This window comes from Aureobasidium namibiae, assembly GCF_000721765.1.
Source record: "Aureobasidium namibiae CBS 147.97 unplaced genomic scaffold scaffold_11, whole genome shotgun sequence".
Classification (NCBI taxonomy): domain Eukaryota; kingdom Fungi; phylum Ascomycota; class Dothideomycetes; order Dothideales; family Saccotheciaceae; genus Aureobasidium; species Aureobasidium namibiae.
Genome location: NW_013581198.1, coordinates 233,160 through 259,640, shown reverse-complemented (window position 1 = coordinate 259,640; position 26,481 = coordinate 233,160). Strand labels below are relative to the sequence as shown.

General features: G+C 51.3%; 10 protein-coding genes across 10 annotated transcripts; 4 read left to right on the top strand and 6 right to left on the bottom strand.

The window, feature by feature from the left end:
• Nucleotides 1–83: 83 nt before the first annotated feature.
• On the bottom strand, nt 84–1,287 carry M436DRAFT_82913 (tryptophan synthase beta subunit-like PLP-dependent enzyme; the record flags this gene model as incomplete). The annotated part of the gene is made up of 2 exons (XM_013570936.1): nt 84–349; nt 399–1,287. The coding sequence occupies 2 exons, from the start codon at nt 1,285–1,287 to the stop codon at nt 84–86; spliced, it is 1,155 nt and encodes a 384-aa protein (XP_013426390.1).
• A 1,108-nt stretch (nt 1,288–2,395) lies between these two features.
• Nucleotides 2,396–4,079, top strand: M436DRAFT_49884 (TPT-domain-containing protein; the record flags this gene model as incomplete). The annotated part of the gene is made up of 2 exons (XM_013570825.1): nt 2,396–2,845; nt 2,925–4,079. The coding sequence occupies 2 exons, from the start codon at nt 2,396–2,398 to the stop codon at nt 4,077–4,079; spliced, it is 1,605 nt and encodes a 534-aa protein (XP_013426279.1).
• Nucleotides 4,080–4,511: 432 nt separating this feature from the next.
• M436DRAFT_73738 (uncharacterized protein) lies at nt 4,512–6,068 on the top strand (the record flags this gene model as incomplete). Its single annotated transcript, XM_013570935.1, has 2 exons — nt 4,512–4,900; nt 4,952–6,068. The coding sequence occupies 2 exons, from the start codon at nt 4,512–4,514 to the stop codon at nt 6,066–6,068; spliced, it is 1,506 nt and encodes a 501-aa protein (XP_013426389.1).
• Nucleotides 6,069–7,348: 1,280 nt separating this feature from the next.
• M436DRAFT_73737 (uncharacterized protein) lies at nt 7,349–8,626 on the bottom strand (the record flags this gene model as incomplete). The annotated part of the gene is made up of 2 exons (XM_013570934.1): nt 7,349–8,231; nt 8,280–8,626. 2 exons carry the CDS (start codon nt 8,624–8,626, stop codon nt 7,349–7,351), a joined length of 1,230 nt encoding a protein of 409 aa, XP_013426388.1.
• A 735-nt stretch (nt 8,627–9,361) lies between these two features.
• Nucleotides 9,362–10,841, bottom strand: M436DRAFT_82909 (gamma-glutamyl phosphate reductase; the record flags this gene model as incomplete). Its single annotated transcript, XM_013570933.1, has 3 exons — nt 9,362–10,266; nt 10,319–10,480; nt 10,541–10,841. 3 exons carry the CDS (start codon nt 10,839–10,841, stop codon nt 9,362–9,364), a joined length of 1,368 nt encoding a protein of 455 aa, XP_013426387.1.
• Nucleotides 10,842–11,080: 239 nt separating this feature from the next.
• On the top strand, nt 11,081–11,338 carry M436DRAFT_49103 (uncharacterized protein; the record flags this gene model as incomplete). Its single annotated transcript, XM_013570671.1, has 1 exon — nt 11,081–11,338. A coding segment is annotated over one exon (258 nt), but the record flags the coding sequence as incomplete, so codon positions are not given.
• A 545-nt stretch (nt 11,339–11,883) lies between these two features.
• M436DRAFT_49219 (uncharacterized protein) lies at nt 11,884–12,486 on the top strand (the record flags this gene model as incomplete). The annotated part of the gene is made up of 1 exon (XM_013570700.1): nt 11,884–12,486. One exon carries the CDS (start codon nt 11,884–11,886, stop codon nt 12,484–12,486), a length of 603 nt encoding a protein of 200 aa, XP_013426154.1.
• Nucleotides 12,487–14,349: 1,863 nt separating this feature from the next.
• M436DRAFT_49531 (uncharacterized protein) lies at nt 14,350–15,630 on the bottom strand (the record flags this gene model as incomplete). The annotated part of the gene is made up of 2 exons (XM_013570757.1): nt 14,350–15,470; nt 15,525–15,630. The coding sequence occupies 2 exons, from the start codon at nt 15,628–15,630 to the stop codon at nt 14,350–14,352; spliced, it is 1,227 nt and encodes a 408-aa protein (XP_013426211.1).
• Nucleotides 15,631–16,419: 789 nt separating this feature from the next.
• On the bottom strand, nt 16,420–18,324 carry M436DRAFT_49007 (uncharacterized protein; the record flags this gene model as incomplete). Its single annotated transcript, XM_013570647.1, has 2 exons — nt 16,420–17,897; nt 18,138–18,324. 2 exons carry the CDS (start codon nt 18,322–18,324, stop codon nt 16,420–16,422), a joined length of 1,665 nt encoding a protein of 554 aa, XP_013426101.1.
• Nucleotides 18,325–20,589: 2,265 nt separating this feature from the next.
• Nucleotides 20,590–23,992, bottom strand: M436DRAFT_64795 (kinase-like protein; the record flags this gene model as incomplete). Its single annotated transcript, XM_013570864.1, has 3 exons — nt 20,590–21,288; nt 21,344–21,975; nt 22,252–23,992. 3 exons carry the CDS (start codon nt 23,990–23,992, stop codon nt 20,590–20,592), a joined length of 3,072 nt encoding a protein of 1,023 aa, XP_013426318.1.
• Nucleotides 23,993–26,481: the final 2,489 nt, after the last annotated feature.

The window sequence follows — 26,481 nt, the reverse complement described above, 5'->3', positions numbered from 1 at the left end:
CTCTCCATGACACTCTCATCATTCTCGAAAGTATTGTGCATTACTACAGCTACACATGCGGTGTGCTTCTGTACGTGGGAGGGTTAACTCGGAGGGACAACGTATTCTCTGTTGCCCTCGGTGCTGAACAAGATAACCACTGCATAAGGATCTTTTTGCAACAAACCTCGCTTGTGCAGTTTCCTGAAAGCTGCCAACGGAGCTGCTCCGCACGGCCCAGCATTGACACCATGGTCTTGTAGATATTGAACACTTTGATGTGCCTCCAAATCGTCGACGATCACTGAAGCATAAACGCCTGATCGTAGGGACGGCCAGCAATTGGTGGAGACAGTCCCACAGTTCATGCCTGTATGCTCTAGTTAGCTTACGACAGCATCGACTGGCTAGCTTCTTACCATCCATGATAGTCTTGCCAGTCTCCACTGGAACAACACGTCCGACGTGAAGGCTCTCCATCAGACATGGTGCCGCTTCTGACTCGACTGTTATAACCTTTGTATCTAAGTCGGGACCTGTGTAATGAGAGACGACTGACTGTGCCCAAGAGCCAACACCGACTGAGGCGATGCATAGCGATGGTCGTTTTCCGCATGACTCCTCAAGCTGGCGATCTACTTCCGCGTGCATGGTGGCATATCCTTCGACCACCCAGTGCGGTATCCGAGAATACCCGTCCCAGCTAGTGTCCATCACGAGCATAGCTTCTGAGCTTTCGGCCTCCGCCATGGTGGCAGCGATACTGTCATCATAACTGCCATCAACCACATTGACTGTAGCGCCCTCACCACGTAGTTTATCCTGAGTTGCTTCGTCCATGGTCCTGGGAACAAATATCGTGGCCTTGATGCCTAAGTATCTCGCAGTGCGCGCGACTGCTCTACCCCAATTCCCATCGGTACACGAGACCAGCTTGATACCTGCATCGCGAGCTGCATGTCCAGCTTCCTCAAGCGATGCGGAAGAGGATAGACCTGTTTTCTCACAGATGGCTCTGAAGACTCCCCAGGATGCGCCCAAGATCTTGAACGACGGCAGGCCAAATCGAAGACTCTCGTCTTTCACATAGACATGGCCAACGCCCAATTCTTTAGCCACTTCAGGCAGCTGTATCAGAGGAGTAATCTTCGATTCTGGGAAAGATTGATGGAAAGCAATGAGATCAGGATCAATCAACGTCTCTGCAGAAAGACTCGCCGTTAGTCCTGGATTAACGAAGATGTCCGGTCTCTCGAAGACATCGTCGCATCCAAGGTGCTTGACCTTGAGAGTGTTAGTGTTTGACATGACGCCAGATTTCGCTGCTTGGATCACGAAGACCGTATGATGTTGTCGAAGGTGAAGTTGGCAGCGTATCCGTTACGACCAAGTAGAGGCAGTGCTCTTGGCCTGCATGACAATCTCTCGAGTGCGGAGAAGACTTGTTGCGATCAGCCTCAATCTATCAACACTCCAAGATTTGGAAGCGCGATATGGACACCATCAAGATGCACGGTATTGTTTGGTACAGGAAGGATGTCCAGGGAGAGCCGTTGATATGGTATCTCTCGTCGGGACCGCTCGGCTGCTTCAAAGTCACTGTGCAAAGTTATAGCTACCTTGCACCTCTGACAGAGTTTTGGGAGGAGGCTTCTCTCCACATATCTAAAGTCTGTTCAACTGCGATTTGGTCAGGTGGATGTCATCACGATTTGAGCTCGCAAAAGCGAAAGGTTCGTTCGCGCGTTTGGTCGGTGATTTCAACAGTCGCAAGGATGCGATGAACGAGACGGGATGAACGCGGCCGTAACAAAGTGCCTATTTCAGGCAGGATCTTCTCTTTCGTAAAGCCACAGCACATGCAACGGGTCATGTGTGGAGTTGAGAGCCGCAATTTGAGAAATCGAGAGCAGCATCGACTGGCTGGAGGTTGGACTCGACAGGCTTCCAGGTGCTTTCTTCTGTACAGATTCTATCGCAGATAGCAGTGTTTATTTGGCAAGAGCAAGAACGAGCAATGCTTGTCCCCTTCGAGTAGAGATCTTAGCAGGGATGCATGTGATGGAGCGTGGCTAGACTGCGGATCGGTGCAAAGTGGACCCCCTAACGATACGGGGAAGAGAGCGCGGTGCACCAGCCAGGGCCCAGGGGAAAGATGCAAAAGCAACAGACATCATACATCATCGCCATCCACTTCTTTGTTCCCTGCCATTTTGTCGTCTTGTCATCATTGTCGCCCAATCCCTGAATAAACAGACAATGCTGGTCTAATACTTTGTCACAAGTACCCTGTCATTCGGAGCTTTTCACACATCAACAAGCTTATGGTGGCTTGCCCTCCACACGTGCTCACACCTACATCTGCCATCCGACCAAATCAACACACTCCTTCTCTCACACATAGGCGCATCCGATCATGGACTCAGAAAGCTCGCAGGCGGGCTCGACGAGGCGACGAGGCTCGTCACTCGTCCAACAAATCATCAATGAAGAACGCATCGGCATCAGGAGAGCCAGTCCGAGGAGAATGCCTTCCGACATTCCCGAAGCCGCCCACGCCGAGTCACCGCACAGCTACGACGACGAGGAAACCAATCCAGTGTCATCAGGCTCGGACTGGGAGATGGATGATATTCGATCCGACGAAGGTCTCGAAGATGATGAAGAGACGGGCTTGACAAAACAGGATCGCCAGAAGAGAACGAGACGGAAGAGGCGGAATACGCTGGCCGACGAGCGAATTGTTCCTGACGGCGACATATCCAAGGAAGAGGAACGTCTGGCCTCTGCCAGCTTCATGCGCGATGCAATCATAAACTGTATACTCATAGGACTGTGGTACACCTTCTCAATATCCATCTCGGTCGTAAGTCGCACAGCCCACTCCAAGTTCTGTTGTTTTCCGCAACAGCAAACAAGTCGAAAGTATACTGACTTGCTTCTAGTACAACAAATGGATGTTCTCAAAAGGCAACCTCGACTTCCACTTCCCTCTTTTCACCACCTGCGTACACATGCTCGTACAATTTTTCCTTTCTTCGCTCGTCCTATACTTCATCCCCAACCTACGACCGAAACATAAACCCGCCGAATACGCGCCTGTTGCCCAGTCCGCAGATGGAGAAACAATCGAAGCACCTCGCAAGCCGCTCATGACTGGCTGGTTCTACTTGACCCGCATCGGTCCTTGCGGTGCAGCCACTGGCCTGGACATCGGCCTCGGAAACATGTCGCTCAAATTCATTTCTTTGACTTTCTATACCATGTGCAAATCGTCCGTGCTGGGCTTCGTGCTTGTCTTCGCCCTGGCCTTCCGCCTCGAGAAACCGTCGCTCAAGGTTGGAGCTATCATTTTGACCATGATGGCTGGAGTCGTCATGATGGTCGCCGGAGAGACGGCTTTCAGCGTTCTGGGCTTTATACTGGTTATGAGCGCAGCTTTCTTTTCTGGTTTCCGCTGGAGTTTAACCCAGATTCTACTTCTTCGCAGCCCAGCTACCAGCAACCCCTTCTCATCTATCTTCTTCCTGGCACCTGTCATGTTCGCAGCACTACTCGTCATCGCATTGCCCGTCGAGGGCCCAATCGAGCTTGCTGGTGGTTTGCGTGACCTGGCCGATTCCAGAGGTGTCGCTGGATCCGTCGGCATCATTCTTTTCCCTGGTGTACTCGCCTTCTTGATGACTGCATCAGAGTTTGCTCTTCTCAAGCGCACCAGCGCAGTGACATTGAGCGTATGCGGCATCTTCAAAGAAGTGTTGACCATTTCAGCTGCTGGAATCATATTCGGCGACAAACTCACACCGATCAATATCTCTGGACTGGTAGTAACTATCGCCAGTATCGCAGCATACAATGTCATGAAGATGCGAACCATGAGAGACGACTCAAAAAGAGAGGCGCATGAGCAGATAGTGGCAGCGGAATCGAGGCGGTCGATTGAGGAGAACAGCGGCAAGATCAGCAAGGAACACCCGCGGAAGACAAGCACAGCAGGGGCGATGATCAGAAACAGTCTTAGTCTCAACATTGCTCCATTGCTGGAACAAAACACAAAAGACAGAGCCAGCCCAGTCAAGAGACCTGAGGACCACGATTAGCCTATCTATCTGGATATAGCAGCCGCACAGGCTTATAAATATGTCTCATTTGTCCAAGTAAACATGGTGTCAGCTTGTCTTGTTTGTGAGTGAATGACTCTAACAAGTGAATAGTTCTATTGGTAGGTAGAGCCACAATGAAGACAATGAAAGGCATGACGGAGTTTGGCGCGCACGCCAAGAAAGTCGCGGTTCGGCGCCGGTTGCGTCTGCGAGCATCACTTTCCCTTTCTTTTCTTGCAGCCAACCACTGGAAGCTAGACAAGACAATTATTGTTACGCATTCGCTTGAGACAAATCACCCATCTACCCAAAATATAATCTTTTGTCGACATTCGAGAATCATCGCACGGAAAGATACAAGGTCAAACGACGCACCCGCTTGCCACGCAGAGCATCGCCATTATCACAGGAAAACACAAGACAGACATCATGTCGGTTGAAGTGCTGGCAGGAACACCACTGGCTGAAGCCCTTCAAAATGCCGTGCAACCCAAGCTCGCCGAGGTCGGATGGAGCACCGGCGCCGCAGACGACTCAGCTCTCGCCGAGTACATCATCCTCATGCTGGTCAACGGCAAGACCCAAAGTCAGATCGCCTCTGAGCTCTCGAACGACCTGCTAGGCCTCGGTCCCGATGATCCCAGCGCCAACCAGTTTGCAACATGGTTGTTCGAACAAGTCCACTCGCTTAACGGACAGCTCAATGGCGCTCAAGATGCGAACATGGAGTCGGCGCAACCTGCGGATGGCACAACTGCTCAGCCGGAACAAGACCAGACTATGGGTGATGGAGGCGACTCGCTACCTGAAGGCGCAATGTATGTTGGCCCACGCCATGCTCGCGAGACTCATATGCTAACCATACCCAGTCCTACCGGACCCAAGTCGATGCGCAACGGTAACGGCAAGCAGCAGACCGGCAGAGACCGTCGCATGCTCGGTCAAATGAACAAGGCTCTCGACCGCACAAACGATGCCGCGCTACACAGAGTCAGAGGTGGAGGAGGTGTCGGCAAAATAAACACTCACAACAACCGCGAGCCTCCGAAGGGTCCTCGCAACATGGCCAACCGCATGCAAAACATGAGCCAGATGAATTCGCCCATGACTCAGAACGCCATTATGGGAGCCAACCCTCAGCAACAGATGCAACTCTTCAAAATGCTAGAAGAGCAATCGCGCATGATGGCTCAGATCCTCGGTCCTGGCCAGCAATTCCCCAATGCTCCCGCCATCAATCCAGCATTCTTCAACGGTCAGCAGCAGCAGCAGGGCCAGCAAGGCAAGTCACTGTTCGACCGCGTCGAGAAGCCGAGGAAAAACAGCAACTTCAAGAACAACCAGCGACCCAATGCAGGAGGAGCAGATGCCATGGACACAGACAACGCTGAGAACGCCGACTCGGAGCAAAAGGAACCCTCAACCATCCCTTGCCGTTTCCAGCTCTCTTGCACGAACCCTTCATGTCACTTCGGCCATCAATCTCCTGCTGCACCACCTGGCATCGCCTTAGATCTCACCGACACATGTCCTTACGGCGCCGCCTGCACAAACAAGAAGTGTGTCGCTTCTCACCCCTCGCCAGCACAAAAACGCGCCCACCTCTCCACCCAAGTCGACTGCAAATTCTACCCCAACTGCACCAACCCGAACTGCCCCTTCAAACACCCCACCACACCGCCTTGCAGGAACGGCGCTGATTGCCCTGAACGCGACTCTGGCTGCCAGTACTCACACAGCGATATCATGTGCCGCTACACACCCTGTCTCAACCCCAACTGCCCTTACCGCCACACCGACGGACAGAAGCGAAGTGCGAACTGGACAAACCCTAACGCCAAACACGTCAGCGATCGCACTTTCGTTACAGATGCGGACGGCGATGAAGAGTTGATTATACCCGGTCAGAACGGTGGTGAGCAAGCGCAGGAAGGTCAACAGCAGCAAGAGCAGGTGCAGAAGGCCAATGCAGATGTGATTGCTTAGGGAGCAGATGTCCATTGGCCTACTCCTTCGCCTTAGCTGCGCGAAGACTCAGTTCTGGGAAAGCAACATTTGAACTTGGAGGGTGGAGGTGGTCATAGTGCAAGAGATGGGACTGGCAAACTGCTTTGCGATGCCATCAAGCGCTCGTATATCGAAGCCTGGTTGTGGTCGATCAGAGAAGGGGAGCTCAGAGATCCGTTCAGATGGTGATGATGCTCTGTAGCAGTTGCATCTTGGAACAGAAGGCAGAGAAGTGGTTAGATGGGAAGAGTCACTGGACAGTATTTAGTATTTTTTGAATCAAGACCTCAAGAAAAGAAGGTCGTTTTGGGTGGATGCGCCATTGAGCATCCATTTATCAGCTATACTTGGATCCATTCTTCTCACCTCGTGCAGTGTTGATGGTGACTCGGGAACCTGTGCAGGCGTCCAATCGTTTGGGATAATGTCATGTACTGAGGCAATATGAATGAACAGATTGAGCTTCGATTCTATCAATCTCTTCTTAGCTCAGTTGGTTTAGAGCGTCTGACTGTAATTGTTCGATTGTCATCAGAAGGTCCTTTGTTCGACTCAGAGAGAGGAGATTCTTTTGCAACTTTTTCTTTGCTGCTCACCGTCCTCTCAATCTCTCAACAGCGCTTGTCACTACTTTTGATCTCTTCTTCCCTCAACCATTCATCTTGTCTACAAGTGAGCCCCATGTTTGCGTGTGTTGAAACATACATCTATGTGTGGTAGAGATCATAAGTACTACGTTCCTCCCTCCTGCGAAGGTATTGAGCACTATACATACCATAGAAATCTACGGGTGTTTTCAGATCGAGAGTTTGACTATAGAGAGCCTAGAACATATCGTTATCTAGATGGACACTATCTTCTTCGTCGAAACTGTTGTGTGTTTCAGCGGCCATCTACACTACACGCAGAGCCATGTGAGGAAGTCAGAAGTAAGCAGCAGAGTGTGAAATATCGATTATATCATCCATTGCAAATCATACATTCTTGCGAACATTAAAGTCATAGTTGTGTTTCAAACAACAAGAACTAACACTTAGTCTAGTGAAGAAGATCAAAGAGGTGGAGGAGGAGCTGTTGACCTTTTCTACTTGAATTTGATTTCGTGATATAACAACGCTACCATGCTTCGATTGTGTGACTCTTCTCTCAGCTAAACATGGTTCCTCGACTCATCTCCTCCTAGATGAATACTTTGCTGAGTGATATGTATCGGAAATGTCTCTTTCGCATTCTTTCTTGTACCGACCTCCCAGACCCCATCACTTGTACTTTCCTGGGAAGAATAACTTCTCATATTCCTTCCAGAGGCCGTTGTCGATCTCTCTTGGGCCTATCTCCAGAGCATACGCATGGTCTTGCAGAATATCAGCCGCTTTGAGGTACCACATTGTTGACAACCCGTTCGGGAGGGGCCGCGTACGTTCCCCCAGTCTGTGGAGCCTCACTCGTCTCAAGTTGGGCAATTGGCCTCGCACACGGTTGGCGAATGATCGCCAGATCACCCTCGAGACCCAGGATTCTGGAGTGATCCTCAACTCCTGCAGTGTGTCTGATTGACGCAGCAGGAATTGGACCAAATCATTCTCATCAAGTCCCAGAAAATCCAGACTGCAGGCTCGAAGGTTATGCAGCACAGATCCGCCAAACAATGATTGGAACGAACACAAATCCTCACTGTATGTGCCAATCATGCCGATACTTTGGAGCTCTGCAGCGCGAATCGTTATAGACGCCAAAGATTTGGAAGGATCACCACAGTATCGGAGGTGCTTCAATCTGTGGAAGATCGTGGTAGTGGGCATGGTCCAGTCTTGAGGAGATGTGATGCACGGGTTAAGCAGTACCAAGGATTCCAGCATGCGGCCGGCATCATGAACTGGCTTCAACAAGTCCCATATGCAGTATTCCGTGGACGTCAAACACAATTGAAAGCAACTCGTTGGTATTTCATGTGCTTGAATGTCGTAATAGAAACGGGACGTCTTCTGAAGCAGTCCGGGGGTAGTGTTTGAACTGAGGCACTCGATGATGAGGTTGCTCAATTTGGGGCATTTCTCGAAAGCAAGCGAAATACTTTCCAGCATAGACTTTGTTGAACTACGTTGGGCCAGAACCCTTTCCTGATATTTCATCCATCTTGCTCTGGATTGGTTAGTTACTGGTTGATTCCGTGCTTGAGGCACCACTCACCGATTTCTGTCACGACGTAGGGATCTTTGTGTACGAGCATCGACTTGATTTGTCGAGGTAGATCTGTCATGTTCAAAGTAACGGGCCCAGTCTTGATACTTCGGAAGGGAACGTAGACAGGATGTGTCAACAACCAAGGTAGTGACTGAGTGTCTCAAATCAGGATGATTGGTGATATCCTGGATCTCTTGAAAGCTGTCGGGGTGGTTGAACAAGAAGATGCGCGGCAAGAGGTAGCGGTCGGTGGCGGCAACGTAGTCTCTGGAAGTCAACCTGAGCGATTTCAGATCTTTGGGCGTGAGATAGCTGCAGACGCGCTGCTTGAGCTCGAGTGGTAGATCGTCCATGTTGGTGGAGTGATGCGTGTTCGAGCAGAGATCAAACAGGCTTGCATGAGTGGTTGGTTGATGAAAAGTTCTGTGGTGAAGGGTTGTGGGGCGAAGGGTTGTGTGATGAGGTGTTGGTTGATGAGAGTAGAAGAGTGGTGAGTTAACAAGGAGTCGACTTGATTTGCAGAAAGGCACTTCGAGTCACGCCGTGCAGCGGATCTCGCAGTCTTGGTCACTAGAGGTAACGAGGCGAATTGCGTATTGTGTCGGACGCACTGGATGGAAGTGATCAAGGTAGAGGGTGAGAAGAGGAAAGTGTGAAAAGAAGTAAGATGAACCAAGGCAGCAGTAGTGGGTTCGTGCTTGATGCAGAGTCAAGTGAAAAAGAAGGCGCGGTGTTGGTCCTTCCTCGAGTGGTAAAGCCAAAGGTCAATGCTGGCAATCACTTCACTCGAAGTCTCAATCAAGAGAAACCGTGATGCGTGCGCCAGCCACATGTGGCGAAATTCTGTCACTTCCTCTTATAAACAGAGAGCGCCATCTGAATGAAGGAAATGCACAGTCATCTCGAGACCAGAGTTGCATTCCTAGAGAGACAACAGAACATTATCGCTCTCGGTGGATATGGCTCTGCTCCAAACTACTGTGCATTGCGCCAGGTCGAGTATTGAGGGTAATAAACATTTTTACTTTTTTTCCCATCATTATATCCGTAGAGCTGACGTTAGACTACATGCCTAGGTCCAAGGCACCTCAAAGTGGAAGTTTCTTGTGCTTCCACTGTCTACTGCCACCTGCTCCGTACATGGCAGCACCCTGTCCAGATCCCTTGATTCTGTACTCGTGGATGCAAAGGCCTTCCAGACCAACAGGACCTCTAGCGTGTACTTTGTTTGTACTGATACCGACCTCTGTGCCAAAGCCAAAGCGCATGCCATCTGACATTCTGGTACTGCAGTTCCAGAACTTGCATGCACTGTCGACTCCATTGCAGAAGCGATCGGCGATTTGTTCTGAGGATGTGAGGATGGCGTCTGTGTGGTGTGAGCCGTGCATGTTGATGTGTTCGACAGCCGCATCGACGGCTTCTAGCGGATCTTGGGTTCTGGGGATAGTCTTGATGGCAAGAATGAGGTCGAGGAATTCGGTGTCAAAGTCTGATTCGCCGGCGTCCTGCAGCATGGCTGCTTCATCCTTGTTCAGTGTCTCGGAAAGTGCGGCCTTTGAGGCAGGATCGCAAAGCAATGATACACCCTTGGCAAGCAGAGCTGATGCTACACCAGGCAAGATAGTCTTCAATGCATCTTCGTTGACCAGCAGAGATTCGAGGGAGTTGCAAGCTGCTGGGTAATCTGTCTTTGAGTCCACGATAACGCTTGCAGCCATCTCGGGCTCGACATCCGGGTGGATGTAATAGTGACATAGACCATCAGCGTGGCCGAGAACAGGCATATGGGCCATACGCTGGCAGTGGCGGACAAGTTCGTTGGATCCGCGGGGAATAACAAGATCGATGTACTGGCTGAGTTGAAGCAGAGGATCCACTGCATCTCTGGTTGTGACGAGCTGAATCGAGTCGTTGGGGACCTTTGTGCTCTCGAGTGCCTTGGAGATAACTGTTGCGATGGTTTTGAACGATTCTGTCGACTCCTTGCCACCTGTTCATGCTGTTAGTTTCAAGATTTCTAACGACGTCTGACCAGTACACACCCTTCAAGATAGCAGCGTTCGCAGACTTGATGGCCAGAGAAGCGATGTTGGCAATGACCTCGGGACGAGCCTCGAAGATGATCAGGAGCACACCAATTGGACACGACTGGCGTTGCAGTATAAGACCGTCATCCAACTCTGTACGCATATCGACCTTTCCAACTACAATATTAATCAGCAATCACACCCATATCGCACAATACACAATCAAAAAAAACATACCAGGATCGTCCAATCCCTTCACATCCAGAATACCCTTCAACATATCCTCAAATTTGCCAGGTCTAGAAAGATCCAATCGTTTCAAGATACTCTGACTCAACTCGCCATCAGCAGCAGACTTTGTCGCAATTTCCAGATCACGGGCATTTGCGTTCAAGATGTCAGACTTTGCTGCAGACAGTGCATCGTGGATTGATTGCAAAGCAGAGTTTCTGTCTTCAGTTGAGAGGATGGCGAGGGTGCGCGATGAGAGCTTGGCTGCTCTTGCGGCTTCTGAAGGAGAGCCGTTTGTGAGAGACATGATTTCGATATCGTGTCAATTGTGGTCAATGATAAAAGAAAAGATTCAATTGCTGTGTTTCAGTATCGAATACCGATGGTCGACATTCGAGTCACAGCGTGCCAAGCATCTCGACTTTCACTTGTGCTTTTGGTGAGGCATCTGGTCAAAAATCTTGACGGCCAGACGCAAATTATGTCCAGAGCGCCTGCAACCCCATCTTCAACACCGTCTTCAAACAAAAAAGATGGGATGGCACAAAACATACAGCAGCAGGGATTCCCACGTGGTCACCCACCGTAGTACTAATCTGCCGTTCAACTGCTTATGTATGGCAGAGCGGACGGGATGCCCAGTTTTCAGCTGACTGTGGCCGTATGTGCTTGATTAGAAATGTTTATCGTCCATATCAGGTTGGTTTGTCTACCATCACAGGCAGCAACCCTCATCTACATCATCGTCAAGTTTCACTTCCATCATCGCGCGTACAGCAGGCTTCCACGAATATCAGTTCATGACATCCAGCTCTGTAGCATCTATCCCCCTGCAAGTACAAACCGATAACAAGCTCTCTTACAATAATGCACCTTTACAGATACGAAGCAACTATATTCATCAGCTCAACTCGCCCAAGAAGATGACAACGCCCACATCAAACACCAATTCCAACAGTTGTATGAATCAAGCCGTCCAAACCGTCAGACCAACATGACGAACCTCCAACATCAAATGGAGAACCACACCACGGGAATTTCGCCAACATCTATGACAGTTTGGCGATTCGAGCTGTCATATAAAGGGAAAATCACCAGATACGCAAGCCAAGAGACTGTACGAGAAAGGAGCCCCCACACCCTCACCCAAAGCTGCAAATCAGGAGTCAACTAGCGAGTTTTGGTCAAGAGAGCCAGCGGGGAGCAAAAGTGGAGCGCCGGACATATGTCGCGGGAACCTCAGATATCCTCTACTTAGTACTCGAGTACACTGTTCCTTTCTTGCCATTCCCTCTATTCGCAACCACAAGTCCCTTACGAACAAATACTGCTCTCACCCTCTCCAAAAAATGAAATCTGGAATCGGATCAAGTGCTGTCTCTCTAACCTCGAATAGCGGGTTCATCGCTGAACATGATCGCACACTCGGCCTTCGCTGTCACGATCGACACTTCCGCGATGCTGTCGTCTACGACGAAAGTGGAACCAAAATCTTCAATCTCAATGCCAAAGACATGGGGACTTCGTGGACACTACGTCGTGGTCTTTTTGATAGCGAGGGTCGCCATGTTCTAGATCTGCGTCACACCAAAATGGGCTTGAAAACCTGGGTCCTGGAGGACCACAATGGCAACGAATTCTGCAAGATCAAAGATGTCACAAGCACATCCGGCTTTACAGCAGTTGATGTAGAAGTCCTGGCCGATGGAAGCGATACATCCTCTATCCAGATACGGTCTTTTGACAAAGCTGGAAGTCGAACCACTTTTCAGGTAGATGGAGCTACTATAGTCGAGATGACTCTAACGGATAACAACGATGCGTCGTTTCTGCACAAGCGTGGATTGGATCGAACAACTTGGAAACTCCAAGTGGTCAGAGGTGTGGATATTGCTTTGGTTGTGGCGCTGGCATTCGCTCGCGTCGAGATTATGCACGCCTGGCGTCGTTAAAAAAAAAAACCGAATGCCTGCATTGGATATCATCCAAGTCATATCAAGTGGAGAAGAGATGCTGGTAACCCATATCCAAATCGAGGACGGTTGCTTCTTGCACAGAAGGAGTTTAAGTGTCTGGTAGCCTGTTGTCCAAGTGCTACAAGTCAACACCATGCAACTTGTCGCTAGGTTTCTTGGACGCCATTCATCCTCTAAATCCAACCTTGCTGATTCATCCTTGTTGACTTTGGCAAACTTGGAGGTTTTAAACAACAATTTGTGACGGGTTTTCAGTTCTTGGAGCCATTTCACTTCGATAATCTGTTTCCAATTGCCACGTATGAGAATCAGCGAATTCGAGATGTCCTCGAGGCGCTCGGCTTCCATGAACTAGTGAACTGGCCAAAACTGCTAGGTATGTCTCATCAATCAGTCTCCAGCAATGTTCGAGTGGGATATAATTCTGGCAGTCATCAGTATCGAGTTCGTTGCAATGGCAGTCCTGAACAGTTTTAGTCTATTAGTATGTTATAGTGTAGACTTATAAAAGAAGGAATTAGCTTAAAGATTAGAGTACACTTATATATAGTTATGATTATAACATAAATTACTTTTGATAGGGTCCGTTAGACTTGCTAATTGTATCGTTTACTCTGAAAGCTACACGTATGATAATGCTCGGCAAGGACATATCGAGACACGGGTGGTATGTAATTACAGTCGTCATTACTAAAGAATTATCTAGAGTGAAAGAAAAGAGAAGTATAGGATGTGTGTTTTGCTTCAAAACCCCCGAGTTGCATCGTACCGTGCCTCAATGGATAACAATCGATGATGTCTCCCAACATGAACCTTGAGACCTCGTAGACTCGCTGTCCGCATGCTCCCACAGATCCGGCATCGGAAATCCGTCCATAATTTGTCCCGATGGTGTTCTTTCACATGGGCGAAGAGTAGCGGGGCAATCCAAAGTCTTCTGCTGGGACAGAAGGGGCAAAGTGCTGGTTCCGTGTGCGCAGGTGTTATTTGGTGGCTCAACAGTGATCCGCTGCTCGTGAAGACTCTGTGGCATAGATCGCCATCAAGACGGTTTCTGCCACACCTGTAGGTTGCGGAGGTTTGCACAGATGCAGAAGTTACATTCGTTACCTCTTCAGCTTCGCTGAACCTCGAATCAATGGGCCTGGAGCGCAACGTCCTGGGTGGCGATGCCTTGTGAAGTTTTGCAATGGTACACTCCACGTCTTGCGCACCAGAATCAGCTTCGTCGCGATGTGATGTGTTGGAAGGCTCGCAGAAAGACAGATTCTGTGTATTCTCGCCATCTAAGTGAGAATTGCCTTGCACGTCGAGATCTTGTTCATCGAGATTTGGTGTGTTGACGAGGTCTGGAACGGACAGGTTGTATGTATCCACGCCATACAAGCGGGAGTTCGTATCTTCGATGTCTAGTACAGTTGGATCCTGTCCGTCCGAAAGTGGTATCATCGCGAGCTCTGAAAGAAACAGATTGCTTGGGTCTACAGCATTCGAGTCAAAGCTTCTAACCTCGGTGTCTTGTGCATCTGAATCCGGATCTGGATGGTCGAGATGTGATGTGCTGACAGGTACCGAGACAGTCAGATGACGTGGGTCCACGCAATTCGGGTAAGAGTCGATGTTCTCGACGTCTTGTGCATTGAGAGCTGGTTCGTCGAAAGGTAGTATGCCGAAGGGCTCTGAGATGAATAATTTGCGTGGGTCCGCACCAACCACGTGAAAGTTTGTATCCTCGATATCGGGTATATATGGTGCTAGTTCGTCGAGATGTGGTGTGCTGGACAGCTCTGAGGCGGACAGATTGCGCGGATCCATGCCATTCGGATGTGGGCTCGTCTTCTAAGAGGACCCTCCCGGAGCAAGGATATCATCCAGTACACCAAATAGTGCGTCTCTATCAGCAGAAGTTGCGCCTTCCCAGCCCAGATCGTTGTCGTCAGTCATGACAGCATCACCGTCTACTTCTTTGTCCATTGAGTCGTGGTGGTCGCCGTTAGTGAGCGCCATAGGTGTGTCGACCATGTCCATTTCCACACTGTCCATGATTTCTTGGGACAGGAAAGGATCAAGACGATGCCGTGTGTCATCTAGACGCATTGACATGCGTATCTCGTCCATGCTAAGCGGCTCCCTTCGGGCAAGAGCTTCTTGCTCGATTGGCAAGTAGCCTGCAGCACTCCTGCTGAGCTGACCTCGATCGACGGCATCTTCCTCTCTACGCATCTGGGCGCGGAACTTTGCTGTTGTTGGACCCAAGTCTCCAGGAGCATTGCTGCGTGTTGTGGAGAAGAAATTTGTCAGCTTCTCCTTGATATATGTTTCAGTGGCGACCTCGACAAGCTCTGCTATGGCCTGTAGAGCGGCCGATGTCATGGGTACTGCGGATAAGCCTACGCCTTCTTCGAAACAGATGGGCTCAATGCGGGCTTGGATGTCTGCACGTGATGGGAAGTCTAGCGTCTCAGAAGCTAGCGGTACAGCATATCGCCTGCGAATCTCGAGGTCCCAGTTGGTCTTGCTAAGAGATGTGGCAGTGGTTGGTATGGCGTCAGGTATCTGGGAAGAGGTGACAGGAACAGTGAGGGCTGTTGCATATGTCGCATTCTCGCGCAAAGGACCTGATGGAGGCACAGCAGGAAGGTTGTCCTTGGCACTCTTTATCCTTCTCCTGTCGCGAGCAGATAGAGCCATGACTTCTCGTTTTAGCCTTTCTTCGGCCTTGTCACCACCACCTTGTGAAACGAGTTTGTTCGCGCTGGCCGAGGCCGGAGCATCGGTAGCTAGCACCCATGATGCAACGGGTTCCGGTGGAGGATCGCGGTATATGTTGGAGTGTATAGCACCAAAGATTTTGTTGTGTAGATGGACAGTTGAGACCAGAGCACCGCTGTACGAGACGCTCGGTGCGTACGAGAGGAGTCGATCCGTTACTTGGGACAATTCGGCCTGGTTGAGGTTTCCTATGGCAGTCAGCGCTTGCGTGGTACGAGTAGAAACAGCGAATGAAGCAGTACCTAAGAAGAAGGAGCTCAAAGTGGTCTTGTACTCTGGCCAGCTCTCGCCTATAGCGGCTTTGAGGGCAGTAAAGAGAGGTTCGACGTCGATACGTGGCACGCCCATGCGCATCGTCGACGGCGTCTGCATCTTGGACGAGTCGAGCGACTCGACGCGTCCAAGCTCCGGTCCGTCCATGGTTGCTGTGTGCCTGGGTGATGTGGTCCTCGTGTGCAGTTAGGGTGACGCGCCGGTCGCTATGGTGCGAGTTGGTGGCCGTGACTCAGTACAGGAATCCACTCATAATCAGTGTCGTTGGAATCGGGATGAGTTCGCGACAATAGAAATACTGGCAATACAATGTCGATGACCTGATGTCGTGGGTCAATAACTGCCTCCTTTTACCTCATTCTCCACGAACTGAAGTCCGGGAAAGAGCGATCGCGGCCGAGGCCTGGGGATGCTGCCTCAGGCTGCCTTGAGCCTCATCAAGTCCGTCACGCACGCATAGCTAACTGCCAATATACTGCACAACAGTCTCTGCAAATAGACCGACATCGTACAATGTAATCAATACCAAAGACATCAGAGGTCGATTGCTCAACACTGCTAGCTAACTAGGAAACTACTCGAGTACATCAAGTCCAACACATGGCTTTGAGCCAGTCCCACTTCTTGTCCCAAACACGTAACAAATCTCATCATACACCTCCATAATCCCATTTCCAAGTGTATGCTTTGCCCAAACCCTGTGAAATAACACTAAAACAGAATCCATCCCATCCATACAGAGAAAGAGTTGGAAAAGCAAAGATCCACCCTCCCATTCGCTCAAAAATGCTAATAAAGGTCTTGAAGGTCATAAATTCTTGAAGGAGCGTCGAAAACGCTTCGAAGCGTTGAGACGAGGAGCAGCTACTGCAGCTCTGTCGTGAACGCCTCGATGCTCTCCAAATCGTCAACATCTATCCATTGCCAATCCTCGCTGTGATCCACCTCTTCCAAGCGCATGCGTCCGTGACTGTCTATCGGATCCTCGGGGTGTACTATGACACTGGCGCCGATGGCTGCTGTTTCGCGTCGATTGCTCATAGGCAGTTGGTATCTGAGTACTCCACGGAGGATGAGCTCGAACGGGTACTGAAGTACTCTCTCCCAACGCTCTGATCCGCCACTTTCGGTTTTATTGCCAGGATAGCCAAGACGCAGCTCGCCCAGTGAATAGTGCGTGTGCCGTTTGATCGGGGAACCTTCGAAGCACAGCGCTTGATCGAAGTGGAGGATCCTGCCGAGAAGCATTGTCTGCGAGTCGCCTTCGATCGGATCCGTGCCTTTATCAACACCAGAACCAGCATGCCAGTGACCATGCTTGTCTTGCCATGGGGTACCGCCAGCCTCACTGCTAGCTTCCAGACGTCTTCGTTGGGCTGTTGCAAGCAGAGCGCCGTCGTCTCTGCCAATCGGGTTGACATACTTGCTCTTCGCGAATATGTTAACATCCATGTCCGTTACGGTCACACTCAGGATATTCGGGTTAACAGCTCCAACCAGAAGGTCCAGCATAATCTCCTGCTCGCTTGCCAAGACGTTCTGGATCTTATCCACGTGAAAATTGGTCAAGGGCTTGTTGAACATAACCAGCAAACCAACAGCACCCATTGTCACCATCATGACGACCAGAAGGCCAAGGATAAATCCCCCAACTCTGCTGAAGCGTGATCGTGGTTCTCTGACGCCGTAGTAATCGATCGAGCGCATGCTGTTGTCGCTGTTAAATCGTCTGCCGTAGTTTCGCTGGCTATTCCTTGGTGTTCTGACGCTACCCAGCATGGGTGTACGCTCGTCATCAGCTGCTCCTCCTTCAAAGTCGTATTGTGAGTTGTCGTTCTTTTTGCCAAACAAGCCAGAAGGTCGATGTTGGCCGCTCGCCGTGCTACGTGGTGTACCAGGGCGCGAAGGTGCTCGCTCAGAGACAGACAATGTAGTGCTGCGAAGCTTTGAAGCTTGAGTAAAAGGCGAGTCTTGGTCATAGAGAGAAGCGCGGCTGCTGCCACCGGGACGGCCAAACCTGCCGATGTGCCTAGCATGGTGAGCCCGAACGGTACCGTCACCCAGAGCTTCGGGGCTGTCCAGGACGCTGTAAGGATTGTTAGAGAACTTCATACTCCGCTTGCCTGCAATACGGTGATCGCCGTAAGGTCGCATGGCGTGGCGGAAGTCGCTCTGGCTGTGGAGGGATGCTCCACTAGGTGTACGCGAGTGATGTCGACTGGCTCTGTGCTGTTGCTCAGGCGGATTCGATTCGTACACGAACGTCTCGTCCGAGTCTGACGAGTTGGCCTCGTCGACGGCGTTTGCAACCCTGGCTTCGAATATATCGGCCTTGGAAGAGGCTGAACGAATAGATGCGTTAGTATTGTGCGATGGAACATATGTCAGAGCAGCGCGACGGAAAGCAGAAACGCGACGGGGCGAACGAGCAATAGACGAATCTGAACGCGTGTCTTCATAATCATCGGTGGAATCAATCGGGGGTTGAGCTTCACCAGAAGAAGTGGGTATGTTTCTGCGACGGGAAGAAAACGAAGCAACAGACGAACGATGGTGCAAATGCAATGGGGGGTTAAACACACCCGTTCCGTTGTTAATCGAGGGCGCCTTGCGCGTCGCCCGCTTTCTCTCCTTTCTTGGTCGTATCGTCTCAGTGCTGGGCTTCATACGTAGGGAGCCTCCTAAGTCGGGTCTGCCCAGGGTGGAGCGATCCATGGTGGCAATCTGTGATTGTGGAATTGAGCTGACGGTTTCTGTCTCGACTGTCATGTTTCGAGTTCCCTCGGAAGCGCGTGATTTGCTAGAGCCGAGACCAGGATATACCGATTTGATGGCGGCAAGGTTTTTGGGACGAATAGTCGAACTCTGACTGGCCCTGCGGCCGCGACCATCACTCATGTTAGCGTCACTCTCGCTTTCTGCGAGTTTGGAAGAGGTATCTCCATTGTTATCTTTTGGTTTACCGCGAACGGTCGGAGGCCCGTCGTCGTCAGAATGCGCCTCAATCCTGCATACCACGTCAGCTTATGTGCTACCATGCTTGTTATAACAATCTGAGGATACCCTTTCGAGTCTGTGCTACCGCTGGGCGCTATATTTTCGACAACTGTTTCGAGGACAGGTCTCGGGCCGCTAGGACCTCGAGACGTAACCTTCGGAGGTGGTGGGGGTTGCAATTGGATAGGTTCTTCTCTGAGGCCGTCGTTCAAGATAGAATGTTCTGATGGAGTTGAGGAGGGTTCGACGACGATAGCAGGAGGAGCAGGCTTTTGACTTTGTGGCTGGGTCGAGTTCCTACGAGAGCGAGCGGTTGCAGGAGGTGGAGATTTGAGTCGCGGTGACGGGGGTACAAAGGTAGGGGTGCTTTCGCCAGAGGCACTGGCAAGAGGGCGTTTCTGGGCAGTGAGTCGAGATACGGCATCCGTGACCGAGTTGGGGGATTGAGACTGTTGGGACTGCTGGAGTTGTGGGATGGTTGCTGCGGATAGAGCACGTTGGATGGCAGCGGCCGAAGGCACCGAGGTGGGCGTAGACAAGGCCGGTGTACGGTGGGGGCTGGTGTCGTGGCTGCTCTGACGGGACCTCAAGGCGCCGGCTCTGCCCTGGACGGCCGAGGCTGGAGGAGTGCCGTGTTGGCGCATGGCGGCGCGCACCGGCGAGGGGTTTCTCGAGGAGCGGGGGCTCTCCGAGGGAGCAAAGGTGGCCGAGGGCTGTTTCCGGAGGGTAGGGATCGAGGATATGGACGTGGACGAGGCGTGTCGCACCGTGACGGGGCTGCTGTCTCTGCTGGACACGCTCCGGGGCGCTTCGTGGGCGTCGGCCATGGCCATGTGGGAATTTGGACTTTGATCAAGGCTTCTTGGACGTGAGTCAGGCCGTTTGGGGCATCTGCATGTTGTGTTGTGTTTGCGACAGTCGGTGTGTAGCGTGCTAGCGACAGACACGGTCAAGTGGGGGAGCGAGAGCGACAGCAAAAGCAAAGAGGCTAGCCAGATCCAAGTGCAAGAGCTGCCAGGGGGGTGCGCGAGGCCTGAGAGCAATCAAGGCCGTCGCCATGTCATGATGCCGTCGAATCGACTGTGCCAAGCTGCAGCCAGGAAGCCACCGCCCGACTCTTCCATCCGCCCTTCGACCAATTTTCTGGAACAATTCAATCTTGCTTTAGCGCTGCTTTGCACAAAACTATATCCATTCTTCTCGTATAACCACAATATCTCTGCATTAGCGGCGCCCCGAGTCCAATCCAGCCTCATCCAACTCTTCCCCAAATCTCGCTCGACATGGCGAAACAAAGCCAGCAGCAGCCTCCAGTCGCTAAGCTTACAACAACAATCATCACCCAGTCGACACAGGCACAGTGCACAAGCCAAGTTTCATTGCCATGTCAGAAAATCCATGAATTGTCGCCATAATAGCTGCGCGCCTAATAATCGTCCCCTTGCCGAAGCCTTCCAAGAATGCTGTCTGGAAAACTACCCGACATGTGCTCCTGTGACACTAGAAACGCCTGCGCAACGTGGCCGCCAACCACGCGCTCGCTATGAAACCAAAAGAGAAAGGAAGCCCATGTATCCCATGATCAACGCCATTTGGTATTTTGCCGTCCCATGAGCCGAAATCACATAGACCAACCGCCGAGCAATGTTGAATAAAGGAATAGAAGCAACAAAAAAACATAACAAAAATGCCTGAAACTGCCATCCTCCTTGAAGCGATGTGCATCCATCGTAAACCAAATAAAGATAGAGAGCAGCAAGAAAGACAGAAGAAGAGAAAAGGAAAGAAGGCATGTGGAAGATGGAATCCTCTGGTTCCTGGGAATCAATCGTGCTGTCGTTACTGATACAAGTTTGATGTTGCGTGATAGTTTGTGCATGCCCAAGAATCGGGTTGCCGCTTGGACAGCGCCGTTGCGTGTAAATCGCTGGCCGTGGAAGTTCGTTTGAAGGTGAAACTCCTCATCGCCACGTATGTCCTGTTGGCCATGTTTGTTGTAAGGGGGTCTGTTACCCTTGGTCAAGACATCAATATTCCTTAAATGTCAACCATGTCGATGTCGTGACCAGCATTAAGAACGTCGTCTGCTGGTCCCCAGTTGCCCTCGTAGACGGTGGCACCAGCACGTCTTCGTTGTTCGACCCATTGTACTCCACCGCAGCTGAGGAGTTCATCAATCACCGGTCTTTGTTCGGGTGATGGGTGAATCATCCACTCGACTACCTTGTCTAGTGCCTCGCTGTCGTTGGGATCGATCATGAAATTGGGTGGTTGGGCCAGTTCTCTCCTTCGATGGCCAGCTGTGGGAGGCTGGTTGCCCAAATCCATGTCGTCGTCGAATCGAATAGTCTCCTCGTTGTCATCGACCATAGGCTCGCCAGACTCATACCTAGGGAGGCTGTTCTCGGAACTCCATGTGAGGCTCGGGACATCGCTGAGGTCGCCGCTACGGAGTCTTTGCCAGTGCAAGCCGTTGTCAGGGAGGACAATGTTTCCAGCAATCTCAAGCATGATCATGCCCAGGGAGAACATGTCGGCAGGCTTGTCGAACTTGCCGGAGAGCACCTCAGGACCGATGTACTCGCGGTCTCCCTCGCCCTCAATGTGTCTAGGTGCAGGCCATGTTGTGGCCATGCCAAAGTCGGCAATCTTCAACACACCTTCCCAGTCGATCAACACATTGGCTGGTTTGAGATCGAGGTGGATGAATCCAGCATCATGGATGCACTTGACGCCCTATAGCAATGAATTAATATAAATCACGGGAATAGTGGGTAATGCCTGTACATACCTGAGACATCTCGAGCAAGATCTTCCAGATGCGGAAATCATCCAAGCGGCCCTTGAATCCAGTTTGGGTGAGGAAGTCCTTGAGGTTGCCGTTTTCACAGAACTCAGTCTGGATATAGAGGTGGTTCTTCGACTCCCACGAGTCGCAGAGATCGAGGATGTGTTCGTTGCCACGGAGAGCCTGGAGAACATGGACTTCCCTCATCTTGTTATCACGATCCTTGACACCAAGATATGGCTTCTTCGACTTTTTCACAGCCCAGACATTGCCGACCTTGCGTGCAAACCCAGCTGCTGGGCTGCCAACAACAGGCTTCGAAACGCGGTAAACTTGAGAAAATTCTCCGACACCAACTGCCTGAACACTCTCAAAGCGCGATGTCAGTGCGGTGTCGACATCGTTTGCAAAGAAGCCCGAGACCGATGCTCCGAATGCACCAGGTCTGATACTTCCACCAAAGTTCATGCCCGAATCTCTCGGTCCAGTGGGAGTAGCGGGTGGGAAACTGTTTGAGCTTTGCAGACCGCTCATACCGAACAAGACTGGTCCACGATGCTCACCAGAGATAGACAGGCCGCTAGGATCTGGTGGGGTGAAGCTCTCTTGTGGAGTCTTTGGCGGCAGGTTCGAGTCTGTAAAACTCGAGCGGCTAGATGGTGTGACTGCTAATAGTTGCTTTGCTTCAGCATCTCCTGCAGATGAGGTAGAAGAAGAAGAGAAGGAAGGAAATTCCCGGCACCGAAGAGTAAGAGGAGATGGGCAAGATTTGCGATGAGTCTGCCTAAGGCTCATGGCTTGTTCAAAAGAAGGAGAAGATGGCGAGCCACATGGTGTAATAGTAAGAGATGGAGTCGAAGTTTCACTCTTCTTTGACTCCGAAGAAGGAGTAGTTGAGGAAATATACTTACAGTCATTTGCTGGCTGCTGGTCCTCAAAGTTTGGAGCTGTGAAAGTGTCGGGTGCAATTGATGATCTGCGTCCGAATAAGGAGCTTCGCAAGCTGTTTCCTTTACCCTTTGACGTTGGTCGAATAGTTGTAGATCCAGAAGAGGCGGCTTTGGTGGGGGTTGGTGGCATCTCATCACCACTGGCTTGTACATCCATGTGGCCGAGGGGTGACTTGGTCAGGTCTTCGTCGGCAATGCTCAGGAAGCTGCTGCGTCGGTTTGACTTGCCGGAAGCACAGCCAACACCGAAAATGTTCACGCCCTTTCCGAACGACTCGGGCGATGCTTGAACGGGGTGCGGGCTCCATGGGGTCGTAGGAGAGCCAAATTCGTGCAGTGGGCGAGAGAATTTGCCAAAGTTAGCTGCTGGTGCAGGAGTGCCACCACCAAGGTGAGGCAGAATGGTCTTTTTCGAAGGTGTGTCGGGCATGTTCATGCTGCTACCAAATGAAGACTGAGGGAGGTCGACATTTCGATTACGCTTAGAGATCAAGCCGGTCGACATGAAAGCCTGTGGCAATGGCTTTGCCATTTTGTAGGCTTCGGGCGTCTCGAACGAATCGCTCGAGTCACTGGAGTCGGTGTGTGGCTTTGGTCTGAGCGCCCCGATGGGCAGACTCTTGGAAAAGCCGGGGTAGGGTCCAGAGAATTGTGGCTTTTTGGGCGATAGTCGTGGCGTGTCATCACCGAGACTCGATGCCGAGGATGAGGGGCTCAGTGCCTTGGAGAGAGGGTGGGGCTTCGGTGCTGAGCGAGAAATGGTCTTTTGCTCTGGGGGTGGGAGATGAAACGAGGGCTCGAGTCCACGGAGAGGTAGCGAGCCATCAAGAGACATTCTGGCTCTTGCCTTTGAGTGACCACTGGGAGACTCGCTCAAGTCTGAATGAGGCCTGGCGCGAGGTGCACCAATCACTCGTTGCTGGAGAGTGGTTCTTCTGAGACTGAAAGGCTTGGTGCGCTGAGGAGATCGCTGACGCACCGGTGACACAGGTGTAAGTTCATCGTCGCTGAAGCCATTGTTCGCACTCTCAAAAGCCTGTTCAAAGACGTCGAAGTCGATGCCGAGAGAGGCGCTGTGCAAACTACGTCTCTTAGCTCTGGGACTACCGAGGTTGACCTGGTCAAGGTTCATAACACCATCACTGCGTTTGAGAGGGCTGGACTTTGCCGGAGTTCCACTCATGGCCACTGATAAGCTGTTGCGTCCTTTGAGGAAGTCGAACTTGATGGGCTCATCGTCGACTTCGAAGCGAGCATCGCGAGGCACTTCCAGGTGCCTCGAGGTAGGTGAAGTCAGATACGAGTTTTCCTGGTCACCGGGAGTAGGTTGTTGAGTAAGTTCCATGGTTACAGTGTTTGCTTGGCTGCTGGCGTCACTCAAGGCGCGTCTCAAAGTGTTCGGCGTTTCCTTGCGCGCATTGGCGCGAACAGGCGCGTTCCGTCGTAGTAATAGCTTGTTTTTGAGTGAAGAATCGGCGCCAGTGTTTGCACTCAATGCACGCGACAGACCAGAGCGTGGAGGAGACTTCTTGGGAGACCTTGAGACCAGATGGTAACGCGACGGCTTCGAGGGAGAACGCGACAGAGAGCGGCGAATTTGCTTGATGGAGGGAAACGCGTCGATGGAGTATTGAGGGTGTGTGGGTGAGAGCATGTGCAGAGTGCCTCCGGCTGAACGGTGGGGAGAGTACTCGAAGTCCATGGCCAGGATGAAGGTTGGTCGTCTGGAAGGACTAGGCGGCGCGAAGAGCGTTTGTCGAGGGTGCCGGGAGTATCTATGTCGAACGGAGAGCTTGTATCGCGAAGCGAGACGACTGGCAAAGCTAGGTGGCCATCAACACGCTCCACTATTGTTGGATGAAGGCGTGTGCAGGACGGATGCGACAGATGCGATGCGGCAGTCAGGTGTACTACGACAGCTAGAGGGTTGTTGGATATACGATAGAAGCGTGGAAGCTGACAGAACGGCGAGCGCAGGAATCGAGTATTGATGGAAATTAGCGACGTTGGGTGTACTGAGGTCGCGGCGATGATCGAAAATGTAAACAGAGGTATGCGACGGCGCGGCGCGTGTGGATGAGCGGGGATGAGGCTGATTGAGCGGCTTTGTTGATGTTGGAGGGTCGATCGATCTGACAGCCAGGTGTCGAGGTTGAGAGACGGGCTTGACGAGACAGGACAATCAGGCAGGCGGCGATTCGGGCGGCAGAAGAATGGCGAGAAAGTCGATAGATGGGTGAGTAAAGGAAGGCGCCAGCGGCGGCGGAGGGCAACAGCGATGGGCATTGATCGCGACAAGCGCACAGACCGCACTGGCCACATTGACCAAGCCGCAAGCCGTTCAAAGTCCAAACCTCAATCATAAACATCATGCAAAACCCACATCTGATGCCGCCCATCCATCTGCATAACGAACACGATGACGACCAAATCTCTTTTGACACCGCCCAAATTTGGTCCGTCTGCTTCACCCACGTCAACTCCACCGCCTTCTGATGTCGAGGCGTGCTCAGACTTGGATCAGCCGAGAGCTGTGTGGTCCCTGCACGGTATAAACAAACAAACCGAATAACAATCAATGCAAAAAGCATTTTTCACATATGACTACATTCTCTTGCACATCTTCTCCTTGCACAATGCTAGCAGCTAGCACTGCACCGGCTCACTATTCACTAGCCACTTTGTTCCTCTACCGTCCACTACAGCTGAGCGCTGCATTGCCGTTAGCCCCTCATTATACCTTGCCCTGTCCTCTCGAAGCTCAAGCTTGCTCTTTGACCGCTGTAAATATTCGAGGGGTCAGTAGATCGAGATGTGCGATAATTAGCGCCAGACCTCACATGATAAGGCTGCTGGAACTAGCTAAGCAGTATTCCAAGTCAACCTGTGTTTCACCGCCCTGGACAAGACCTTCCGTTGCCCGCTTGTGAGATTGGAGTTGCAAGACTCTCGCATCTTATTCAACCTTCACCATTGTCCGATTATCTATTAATACAAACGGAGCTCTCTGAAACCAGGAGCTTGCTTTTGGACAAACGGTCACGAAAGGGTGGAGGCTACTGCCGTACCGTCCGCGAGATATACGTACCTACATACAACGTTGTACCCGACACCCTGGGATGGTTCGAACCCCTTCGACTTGATTTTGACTCGACAAAGTATCTTGATTTATACAACGGGTCTAGCTATGTAGCTGCATAGTTGGCGTGCAATCGAACCCGGGCAACCAAGATTGGAAAAGGGGAGCTCTGCGGGACTCAATGCCGTGCACATTTGAATATCTCCTCAATACTCTTGACCGCTGACTCGCAATCCACATATTGCGCTTGATGACTTTCTCAACGTTTGTTCACAATCTCTACTCACGACTCGAGAAAGCCACTTGACATGTTCATCCAGCCAGCAACATGGTAGCCTACTCTTATTTCCGATTGTCCGATAGTAGTGGCCGACGACCACCCTCGTGGAAAGGAAGAGAGCCAAAAAAAAGTTCAAGGCGCGAACGCCCACTCCCGGCGCGCCTAAAGCAAGAAAAGGTCAAGTCTACGAATCCACTTCCCACCCCCAGGCCGCACCGTGCGCCTCCTGTCACTCTCTCCTTTGTCTTCACCGCCGGCCGGCTCCTCGCTGCACTGCTGCAGGTCCCAAGGGAGACCTGCAGCCGATCTCTGAAGGTCAAGCCCTCTAGGCTCTTGATACTTTGTGACCCTTGGCCTGGTCGGCCTTACTACACTGCCCGCTCTCGACCATCAAATGCTCAAGAAATGAGAGACCAAGCCACGTTTCCTTCGACCGAGATTCCAGACATCTGGATATGTAGAGACGTTGGTGGTGCGGTGTTCCTCTGCATCTCGAAAGTCTCAATGTGTTTGTTTACTTTTTACGGCGACTACTCCGCTGTTCCTCCTCCGCTTTGATCATCCTCTGACAAAAAGTCAAACCGCGCGCAGATGTATAATGTCAAAGAAACATAAACTCTATCTTGTGCTTGCTGGTCAACCGACACCAACTAGTAATACCCGAGAGCTTAGATGCTTGTGGGGGAGATGGCGTGGCAGTACTACTCGACAGCAGGTACGAGCTTTCTCACATTAGGCGTCAAGGCAAGCATGGCAACCAAATGCTCAGCGAACCCACTCAAAGGGCGGTGCAAGAAGATGAGCATTGCTGAAAGGAGAGACGATTGTCTGT